This window comes from Athene noctua, chromosome 12 (assembly GCF_965140245.1).
Source record: "Athene noctua chromosome 12, bAthNoc1.hap1.1, whole genome shotgun sequence".
Classification (NCBI taxonomy): Eukaryota; Metazoa; Chordata; class Aves; order Strigiformes; family Strigidae; genus Athene; species Athene noctua.
Window position 1 is genome coordinate 22,401,760 of NC_134048.1, and position 11,653 is coordinate 22,413,412.

At 47.3% G+C, this 11,653-nt stretch overlaps 1 protein-coding gene across 2 annotated transcripts in view; it reads right to left on the bottom strand.

The window, feature by feature from the left end:
- The window catches only part of ACSL6 (acyl-CoA synthetase long chain family member 6), a 60,085-nt gene extending 59,592 nt beyond the window's left edge, over positions 1-493 (bottom strand). For both annotated transcript variants that reach the window (XR_012634438.1, XM_074916544.1), the window contains exon 1: positions 386-493. Coding sequence is in view for 1 of the 2 variants with exons in the window: in XM_074916544.1 (XP_074772645.1) it covers positions 386-434 (49 nt within the window). In the remaining variant the exon portion in view is untranslated. The remainder of the gene's footprint in view (positions 1-385) is intronic.
- Positions 494-11,653: the final 11,160 nt, after the last annotated feature.

Sequence of the window (11,653 nt, forward strand, 5' to 3'; positions counted from 1 at the left end):
CCCCTGAACCCACCGGCGAGATGCTTTGAGAGAAATTATGTAAGGCGTTTTCCGCTGAGCTTGCCGAGCGCCTGCAGTAACACCCCATTGTGCCGGCTCCCCGGCCGCACGCCTGCAGCAGAATAAAATATTCCCATCTGGGCTCTGGGGTGTGCTTCCCCCCCCGCCTTTTCTCCTCCAAACCTCCGAAACAGTCTCCGGAGCTTGGAGGGGGGTGAGGGGGGAGCCGCCGAGCGGCCCCAGGGCGGGGAGCAGCGCGCAGAGCCCCTTTCAAAGGGCGTTTTGCGGAAAATTGGTGCGAGTTCCCCGCACGCAGCGGGAAGGGATACAAATCCCAACCGCAGAGGGGGTTTTAGGGGGGGTGGGAAAAAAAAAAACCACTCACCCAGCAGCAGCCAGCCGGAACCCGCGGAGCCCAGGAGCGGGGCGAGCATCCCTGCGGCCCGCTCCGCTCCGCCGCGCACTGCAGCGCGCTCCCTGCGCACCCAGGCGCGCTCCCTGCGCCCCGCCGGGCACCGCGCGCCCCCCCAGCGCAGGGCGGTATTTTTAGCAATCCTCCTCCTCCTCCTCTCCCCATCCTGCCGAGCCCTCCGGCTCCGTCTTAAAAGGGGCGATCGCCAGGCAAGCGGAGGAGAGCATCCCCCCTCCCTCGGGGGTGGGGGGAAAGGGGGGAAACTTCGCTCGGGAATGGCTGGTGGTGTCACCTTTAGGCGGTGAAATTGTCACTGGTCGGTGACCTGCACAGGAGGGGTCCTAAAAGCCTGAGCAGAGATGCTGAAACACACACAGCTTCGATTTTAACACCTTAAAATACAGTTATGGCTACTTCTAACAAGGAGACAAATTCTGTGTGAGATACTGAATACATTGGGGGGGGAGAGCGTGAATGGGATTTGGCAGATTTCTGTTCTCAGCGATTCCACCTTTCCCTAAAAAAAATGGTTGTAGAAAACGAATCGCCAAGCTTCCCAGTACAAGGGTTCTGCAGAAAAAGGGCTGCACCAGTGCTGAGCCCACATCTGCCACCCCCCGGCAATTAGTGCCAAGGGAGTAAACTGGGCAGGAGTGGCGAGAGGGAGAAGACACACTGTTTGGTTTGTTGGGTTTCCCCCCCCGCCCCCCAGCCTTTTAAGTGACTAACATGGCAGATCTGCAAGGCAGGCAGAACTGCTTGTGACATGCAGCTGTTTAACTCTTCGTGAGGATGGACCAAGATACACCAAAAAGATTCCCTGCCTCTGCCAGGAATTCGTACGAGTTTCAGCATGCTGACAGCTGTCCAGGACATGTATTTCCTTTGAAAATAAATGTCTTTAATTGTCTTAAAGGTGAGAATAAAGTTGATGTAAACAAAGAATTTCCAGTTCATGGCAAACGCTATTGTTCACAATGTGGTTTCCTTTTGATTCACTATGAAAAAGGACTTAAAGAAAATTTCCTGTATACAGAGGACCAGCAGCTGACTAAAACTGATGTCACTTGTGTTAGTGTCACCACTGCTCACTCCTGAAAGCTGTTAGAAAATTGCCACATCCAGTTTACTCAAGGGCTGTTGGGCTTCCAAGATCCATGGTCTCCAAGCAGAAAACCTCATCAAAACACGCTAACGAGCGAGCTGGGAACCAAAGACAACTGTACCTGGTCAGACTACAGTTCTCACAGCAAATGCCTCCACAGCAATTACAACTTCAGCTACAGCCAGTGTCATAAAATCAAATAAGACCGCCACAAAACAGGACTTGGCAAAAATCACATCTACTGCAATCTATTTTACTCAAGTAAAATACTTGAGTACTCACATAAAATAGATTATAGATTAAACACTGTACAATCTCTTTTACTCAAGAGCTTTTGTCCAGACTATTCCTACAACTTTTTCTTGAAAATGAAGAACAGTTTCTACCCTCCTTTTCACCTTCCTCCATGCAGCAAATTTCATGTTGGAAGGCTGTTAAATGTGTCTTGTCTTCTGCAGTCCCTGTGTCTAAGCAAGCCCAGGCTGCTCCCTGAGCCGCCGGTGTCCTGTGCTGAGCCCTGTCTCCAGGCTCTGAAAACCTCTGTTAGCTCGAAACGACAATACTGAAGCTCACGGATAGAAAAAAATTGTCTTAGTGATGTGGGATCTCTTGATCTTCCAGGAGATGGACCTTTTTAAATAAAACTTCCTTAGGGAAGCTGAGGGACCAGTAGAGACTGGTTGAAGTGCACCAGGTCCCCAAACTCCACAAAACAGGTTTACAGCAAACAGATTTACACAAAGTGTCCTAAAACCACCTTTCCTCCATCTAACCTAGGAGGAGTGAAGGTCATTGACACAACAAATACTACCTGGACCTCCACACCCTTGCTCTGGGGAGCCACGAGGCATCTGCCTGCGCTCTGCAAAGAGCAGCTTTCCTGACCTCCCCGCCTGCAGCAGCTCCTCCAATCTCTATGCAGATTAAAAAAAGACAAGGGACTTCCTGGGTTTCACCACAAGCTTCCTGCTTCTCTGTGAGGTCTCATTTTTCTAATTCTTAACTTTGAAACCTTTGATAGCTTTCTGCTTCTCTATACACTAGGGCCCAAGGGGTGATCAAAAGGCCCAGCTCCTCCATTTCTGAAGCTGTTCACACCCCAACAGCAGCCAGATTTAGTGCTCTCACTTACTGTCCATCATCTGGGATGATAGTAATGGAGATTGTGTCTTCGGAAGTGTCATGGTGACAGACACCTGTCATGGTGATGCTGACATTTTCCACGGTAAGAAACCACTCAGAATCTTATGAGTCACAGAAGTGCCCCAAATCGCTACGAACCACAGAGCTGTCTCTCCTGCAGAGGACGTACCTTCAGCCAGCAAGGAATTTAAGCCACAGGCCAACAGTGATCTTCCTAACAGCCAGAGCAGAGGACAACATCAGAAAAGACTGGCCAAGGAATGTGAGCTTATACCCCTCTCTACACTCTAAGCTTTCCAAGTCACCCCAAAACCTGTTACCACCTGAATAAACCCTCTACTCTGTGTCAATATGTGCTATAACACATCCCTGTGAATAAACAAATCCAAAGTGGCTCCTACTGGTTCTCACAATTAAGTGCTATAACATTAGTCTAGCAGAGAAGAAATACCAGTTTCTTATTTCTTGCTTGAATACTTTTATGTCTCTTCAATGGGCCAATGTAATCTGTTTACACCAAGTAACACTAATAGAAAACCTTAGAAAGCATTCCCGTCTGTTAAATCTGTTAAAAATATATGTAATACATTTCAAACTGCAACTTGTCAGATTATTATTTCAGGTTTTTCAGTCTCTCATTCCCAACCAGCTGGTAAACAGTTACTATGGCAGCACTTAATGCTGAGTGACTCAGCACTCCCCCACATTTCAGTAGCGGCTCTGCCCTTCTTGTTTCTTGCACCGATAACCTTGCCCTCTTTATCATTTCATTGCAGAATTATGATTTTAAGAAGATTGTCCTCCCCTCGTGCAATTCAGCATTTATTGAAGGAATCAATGCAAGAATCGCCAAGTAAAGATCATACCTATTCAGGATGCTATTCCAGCTTTCCTTTTGTGTTGATCACAAAGATGTTTGAACTGCTTCCATCAACTCTCAGTGTCTCTTTGGAGCTTTGTTATCACCCATTGCCAAGTGAGCTACTCTAACATCAAACCACAACACACCTAGCTCCAAAACGTCCCAGTGTGGTTGATTGTGAGCAGAAACCCCCCCTTCCCTTCATTATTGTTCAAAGCTCTTTGCTTTCTGTTCCGGGGCAAGAACTCCTTCACTTTTTTTTTTTCCAGTTTACTTTGCTTTGAATGTTTTATTTACACCTTGAGTTTTCTCCTTGATCCTTTCTTTGGTCTTTAGAGGTGAACTGGTCAACCAGTTCTCATTATTACTGGCAGCACTGTTATTTGGGTGCATGCCTTTTTATCTGTACCTTAAAGCAAACGGTGGAGTACAGGAATCCACCAGAGTCATCGAATTTAGCATGTCTAAAAGTATGAGAAGATTTTGGTGAGTCATCAGTTCAGAATTAATTTATTTTGATAACAACGAAACCTGTAAATCCTGTGGCTTTTCATCTCACAGTTGGATTTCCCCGGGGCTAGAAGGGTGTCACCTCTCTCATCATGGCTTCCCTTGCAGTTGAGGCATTTGTTTTACCTTCTTCCAAAATGTCATAATACAGGTGAGTCTACATTGGCTGAACTCATTTGAGTTCATTTCTTTCACTTCTTAATATTGTGGCCGACAGGCTTACAAGAAACAAGACGGCAGATATCTGCAGAAGGGGTTAAGGTACTGAAAGGCAAGATAGATTTTTTTAATTTTTAGACCTGCAATGCAAAAATGAGCCTGAGAAAGAATCTTTTTTTTTCTGTAGAGCTCCTCAGGTGCCTCCCACTTTTCTCTCAGCCGGCCCTGAGCCCTCACAGCCCCGATGCCACGCAGGAAGGGCCGAGCCCTCGTCCCCGCCTGCGGCTCCGGTTGCGCGGGGCGGAGGGACCGGCCGATGGGTCCCGGCGCCTCCAGCACCACGGACAGCGCCCGCGCCGCGCGGCCTCTCATTAACGCGCCGCCTAATTAACCCCCGAGCGCGGGGGGGGGCTCCCTGCCGTGTCCCGGGTCACTCTCCGCTGTTGGAGCCGGCAACACTGACTAACACAGCGCCCCACACCCCGCCTTCGCGCCTGCCCCACCTTCCGCGCCAGCCTCTCCTGCAGCCGTTTTCCCTACCGATGGAGGAGAGATTAATTAGCACGGCGCTGGACTTCCCAGGGGTCACCGCACACACTGAATGCGGCTCCTGGCCGAGGGCTGGAGGGCAGCACGTGTGTTCAGGGGCAGCAGAGGATGCGTTTACCGGGGGACACCCAGACCAGCGCTCTGCGGCGGCCCAAATCAGGATGAAGCGAGAGCACTGACGTTACAAAAAAATAGTTCGCATCTTGTAGCCAAGAGAACAGTACAAATTACTGCTGAAAGCTGTACAAGCATGCTCCATGATGCCAACTCTCCCCACCTGCCTGGCCTTGAAGATTTAGAGAAAGATCCTGTGGCTAAGTGAAGGGACGGGGTCAACCCCTTGAAGTCAAAGGTAAGTTCTTCCCTCAAGTCAACAGAAAGAGCGACTTCCTCCGACCACTACGTAGGCGCCTAAAGCATTCTCAGCTTCTGTGCTATTCATATTAGCTGGCAGAGCATTTTGATTTGCTAGCAGCTCTCATCCAAACTATGTTTCTGTCAGTACACATCTTGCACAACTTAAAGGGGCTACAGGAAAGCAGAGGAGGGACTCATTACTAGGGAGTGTAGGGGTAGGACAAGGGATAACAGTTTTAAATTGACAGAGGGGAGATTTGGATTAGATGTAAGGAAGAAATTCTCCCCTGTGAGGGGGTGAGGCCCTGGCACAGGCTGCCCAGAGCAGCTGTGGCTGCCCCCTCCCTGGAAGGGTTCAAGGCCGGGTTGGACAGGGCTTTGGGCAACCTGGGCTGGTGGAAGGTGGCCCTGCCCGGGGCAGGGGGTGGGACTGGGTGATCTCTAAGGTCCCTTCCCACCCAAACCATTCTATGACTCAATGACCTTACAGCTAAGCTGCAGTCCCGTGGTACTGAAGCACAACAAGAAGAACAGGCCTCAGGGTAACAGCTGGGGGTCAGCCAAGAGCCCAGACCATCGGGTAACGGTGTCATGAAGCATGTCCAAGGTCAGGAAGTCAAGCCACAGGTTGGGCTCCAAATCAGCAGGGCCCATGGCCAGGCACAAGGAGGGGATATAACTAACCTGGAGACCAACCCTCCCACAATACAGGTAGGGAACAAAAGCTCCTGGAACTGAGCTTAAATAGGCTCCGGGGAAGGGTGTGGGCAGGAGCCCAGGTGAGGCTGGTCAGGACCATCAAAGCCTGTTAGTGCCCTCAGGACTCTGACAGTTAAAAATTTCCTGCAGCAAGAGCTGTCTCTTAATGTTTGACTCTAAGTACTTGGCATAACAAAGGCTCCACATGATACTGTAATAACACTAATTAACGTCTTTTATCTGTTAAACTTTCACAATAAAGACATTTCATTTGGTAAATGCATGTATATATACACACAGATTCTAATTATTTGACTCTGAAGCAGTTTACCAAGTGCACATTTTTAATATGTCTCATTAATTTCATCAGGTTTAACTTACGTTAGCTGAGATGAATGACCTTAGTGCCAAAAATCTTCCTGGCTATAAGGAAAAGGCTGGAGACAAAACCTCTGCTTAACTATTCACAGGAAAAATCAATTGATTGCCTGTGCAAACTAGGAAAAACAACATTTCATTTTGAGGATACAAAAATACCAGCAGGCATTAGACGAGAAATGGTACAGTGACCCAGTTTATTCATTTGGTTTCTGTTGCCATCCGTTCATCATCATGAACTCTCTGAACTGCTTCTGACCAGGTTACGCAAGGAGAGTGTGGGTGCTGCTGCTGCTCTGCTGCTGCCCAGAGGCTCCAGCTGCAAAAACAAAGCAAAAATTACAAGAGCTTTTTGAGAAAAAAAAAAACAACAACAAAAAAAAAAACCCCAAACAAACAAATTCCAGTCCTGCTCTTCCTACATTACAGTGAGAAATGAGAAAACAAGTAATTCTGTTATGGTTGTTGTGGAACAAATCAAGATATCAGAGTTGGACAGAACTTGTTTAACCTCTTAACTTCATGCTTAAGCTTCATGCTGGCCATGCTGAAATCACCTAAAGCAAACAGGAGGTATTCAGTTAACGCCTTCTGGCTTAGAGGACATTCTTGCAGCGTGACTCCAAAGGGCTCCTGTCAGCAAACAGGAGAAAGTTCTGGTCACACTTACGCTGTGGTAAATCGGGATTAATTCTGTTGAAGAAAATTATGTTAGACCTCCATCAGACTGGGAGTCAAGCATCAACCCCTTTATATAAACACCAATATACATTGGAATGACCCTTGTGCTTCCATCAGACAAACGTTCTTCTCTTTGGATTTGGGTAATGGAGTAACGTAGATCCTGCGATTCAACCTGTGGCTAAGGAGCCACACCTCTAAAGGCAACAAATGACCAAGCCAGTACCTCAGCACACCTGACAGTGCCATCATTTCACAGCATTTTGATGGGGAATTCCTCAACTTTACATGGTGTTTTTAAAAAAATAACTTCCATACCTTAAATAATTTTGACACCGAATTTGGGTGGAGGACTCACTGGAGCACGATGGCTTGATGCAAACTGTAAAACTGCCCGTGCTCCACTTTCCCTTCTTCCCCGGCCCCCGGTGAGTGTCAGGAGGCGGGTGAAGGGGACCCTGAGGCAGCCCGGCAGTATTGCGGCGTTGTGTGGGCACTGAGGTTGTGCGATCACTGGGAAGCGACAGACTGTTCACGCCGGCGATTCAGTTGTTTATCCTATAATTTAAAAAGCAGCCGGGCTCCTTTCGAGCTGTAAATGCTGCACAAAGAAACAAAGCACTCCGCTTCCTCAACCGGGGCGAGGAGAGGGACGCCCTCATGGCCCAATTTTGCCGTTGATCAACGACGTGACCTTGTCAACAGCAGCAGGCTGGCAGAGCAGAGCAGGGCAATGAGCTTCCCAGCTTTGTTTCCTCCTGTAGCCATCCATCCCTTTTGCCCCTCTGGTTTTGAGGAAGCTGCCATCTGCTGTCAGAAGCTCATGCAGACAGACACACGGCGCTGGGGATGGAGCCAACGCCAGTAAAACAAGAAGTCAAAGAGCTGCCGAAATAGCCCGCTGAGAGCGCAGGCTGAAATGCCCTTTATACGATTCCTTATTGCTTTCTCTCACGCGTTTATTCATGATTTTATATACTTAGCTTGTACTGAAATGGAGCTTCTTTTAAACAAGCATTTGCGTTGCAGACAAGGAGCTATTTAAGCCAGTCCATCGGAGCTTTTGGTGTCATTTGCCTTCTCGCCATGATCACCTGCCAGCTGCCAATTTGTGTTGGTTTGCTTAAAAGATAGAACAGATAGGTCATGTGTTTTTTTATAATAGCGAGGTTAAGAATTTAGAAAACCTCAAAAGGGAAGATCAAAGAGGTATGAATATCAGAGCTGACCCTGAAAGTGGCAGGAGCTTTAGCAGAAGCATCAGCGTGGAGCCCGTTTGTGCCACCTGGAGGGAACAGATCACAGTTTACCAAGGTAACAGCAAAAGTGGCTGTGAAATAGTAAATCTTTCGTTAATGTTTTGAATCAAAGAATGTGTCTCGCAAGGGAGTGAAATACTGAGTGGTCTAATAAAATGGATGTCATAGAAATGAATCCTAGTCTGAATGTGTGGATGCAGGACTGAACGTGCTAAAAGGGGACATAAATAAAATCAAAGCGATAAGGGGTTTAGGATCACTTCAGCCAAAGGGAAAATGCCTTTGCACTGAAACAATTCATTCAGAGGAATTACTCACAAAAGCATGTGTCATCATCAGGGTTTAAAGCCAGAATTAACAGTACCAAAGACCCGAATTGCTTAATGTCCTCTGGAAAAGGCGGTGGCTGTCATGTAAGAAAGCATGGGGTGATGCCAAGTACTCTCTGAAGCTGAGTATGAGGAGCCCTAGGAGGATCTCACAGCGATGAGTGTCTGGGCAAGAAAACAGCACAGAAATTTCAGTGTTGGTAAGCACAGACAGGCACATGGGAAACACAACATCACTAAAAATAGCAAAGGGCTCTGCATGAGTCTTACTCAGCCCAGGATCACTGTGGACCCTCCCCAACACCATCAGTTGGGAAAGGTTGTGGGAAAGGCTAATAAAATATTCTAAATTGTTTGAAAGTGATTGGAGCATAAAAAAAAGATTAAAGGCATTGTGTGTGGTGGCTGTATCTTAAATACTGTTGATGGGTCTGATTGCTCCAGCTCCGAAAGGGCACTGCAGAGTGCAAGGGGGTGCAGGGGAGACTGGGGGTGCAGAGGAGCCTCCTGAGCAGGAGGCACGAGGAGGAGGAGTGGCGGAAAGGGACAACCTGGGCTTTGGAGCAAGAAGAAGGTGAATTGCAAGTGATGATTCATTACTTCTCAAAATAGGAAAAAACCAGAAAGACATTCAATGAAATTATCAGGCAGCAGCTTGGAAAAAAAATAAAAAAGAAGTACATGTTAAGTTAAAAGTTAGTTAAACCACACGGTTAATTGCTGTGGAGTATAATGGAAAGAAAATCTATACGTAAGTTCGAAAAAATGTTATACAAATTCACAGATCATAACACTTTGTAGCATTAAATTCAACAACGGGGATGTAAGATTTGTCTCAGAGATTTCCTGCATCGCCAAGGGTCGGCTGTCAGGAAGATGCGGTAGCAAAGACCTTTTATACAATCTCAAACCATTTCCTGAAATACCCACCTGCTGCTCGCAGGGCACTGGGCAACGACAGACCACCGCACCAAGACTTACTTTCTTCAGTAACGTTAGTAAGTTCTAATGTAAAAGCCGCCAAAAAAGAGTCATTACACACGCTCATTAATTACATTTAGACATTTACATTGGCAAGGAGGTAATACATTCACTACACACAACAGCAAATGAACTGGCTTCACTGCCATCGGGAATATTTCTGTTGAGCTAAACTTTTTAGACCCAGCAGGAGAGATGGTACCTCAGCTCAGGTCACTGCTGTGATGGCAACAGAACCAAGGGATGGTGCTGCCAAACAGCGAGGTTACAACCAGCCAGCAAACCACAGCAGGCTGGAAGCTGGTAAGATGTGAGCCACGAGCCCATCGCTGAATAATTTAAAAATAAAACAGCTCTTTTGTGGAGGGCTCCAGAATCCATGGTCGCATTTTCACAACCTGTCTCTCCACCTGCAAATCCATAACCACAAATACAGGGATGGTCCCAGTAAAAGGGAAGGTGCAGGCACTCAAACGTTGCTTCTGTCAGTTTTTGTACAGAGTCATTTTTCAGAGACTCTCTCGGGTTATACGACCCAAACTGGAGACTCCTTTAGAAGCGGTGGACATCAATTCTGCAAACAGTGAGCTCAGAGAGCTGCAACATCAGCAGTTTGACATCTAAGGACACACTGGAAATGACTGTGGAGTTGTGAAAAACCTCAAAATTATGCTCATATGTCCTCCTATTTCTTGGTCTTCAGCAGTTACCTCAATTATTGCATGAACAGTGCTTATTCACACATGTTTTGGAGACAATTTTCTTGAAAGAGGAATTAGCAACACAGCTTCAGGCTGACTTGAGCGGAGTTCGAAATAATGGCTGTGGGATCGAAAGCAGGAAGTTGGTTAGCGAAATGAAAAAGGGATAAAATTAGCAGGAAAACCCATGAATTATTTCGGTATACTTTCTACAAGAGAAAAGCAGAAAACGCAAACAGGTAAATTCTGGCTTTAGGTCTTTCCCCGCTGTGGTACGGAGAGTTTCAGGCAGTATTTCTGGTTTTGTGCGCCTATATGACTACATGCCAAATATTGTGATGCAGCTGTTGACACGGATTTTTCAGACGGTCCTAGTCAAGAAGCAGAAACAGGCCCCAGGCGAGCAGCTGGTTTGATGGCTGAACACAAGTGAAACGTTGCGGTGCTGGGGACCGATGATACAGGTGTAAAAATCAGAAGGTCTAAGATATCCGTAGAAGGGTTTAGACTTTCCATTTACACCAGTATTTTGAAAAGACCTCTTGCACACTAAAGCAGTTGCCTTTAAGCACACACGAGGTCTTTCCTAAGCCAGGTCAGGCTGTTCCCTGGAGAGGAACGTTCCCCTCGCCCTTACAGCCAGGGGAGCGGGAGCAGCTGGAGCTGCCAGCCGGCAGCACTAAAGAAAAAAGATATTGTGCTGCCTGTGACACTTCTGGCTAACAGTGTCTGCTGGTTGCTTTAAAATACCACACTTACTCCCAGAACCCACTTCTCTTTTCCCAAGGGTGAGATGTATTGAAATGCAGCCGTTTATTAGACGATCAGATGAAGTCTAGAAATGTATTTCTCAGTACCCAGGTGGGGTAAACCAGACTGAAATCCTCATAGCAAACTGAAATCTCCCCTCCCCCTTTTTTTTTTCTCCCCTGAATAACCCGACTGATGTATATTTTATTTCTCCACCCTGCGTTGTTGCCATCAGTCTGTTTGTGGCTGTGGGGATGCCCCTGGCCTGTTCGGCTCGCACCGACGGGCACGGGCTGCATCCCACCGGCTCCGTAGCTCTGTGGGGAAAGCAACCTAGGAGGCGTAGAGAAAAACTCACCCTGGTTGTTCGAAATGGGGGAGAGGTAAACAGTCTCTTCTTTTGTTTGTTTAAAAATGGGCTAGCAATTCTAAACGCTGATGTTCCTCTCAGTTGATTTGGAAACATCAGAAACTTCCAAAGTATGTGATTAAACTTCCAGGCGGGACCTCTTGGAGCTGGCGGGCAACTGCTGAGTGCTTTGAGACACTTGGCTCTGCAGACTTCACTCAGGGCTCTTTAACCTCTGACTCTTGGCGTTTTTGTCATTAAGACATTGCTGATCGTGGAAAACCTTCTGCCTGAGAAAGTCCTGCCCCCACAGCTGTGCAGTAGCTGGAGCACAGCGAGTCACCGTCTCGCTCCCGATGGGAAGATGCAACATGTCCCGAGGAGTGAGGTCAGGTTTTGCCGTCTCACGGGACCTTCTGTTTTCAGTTT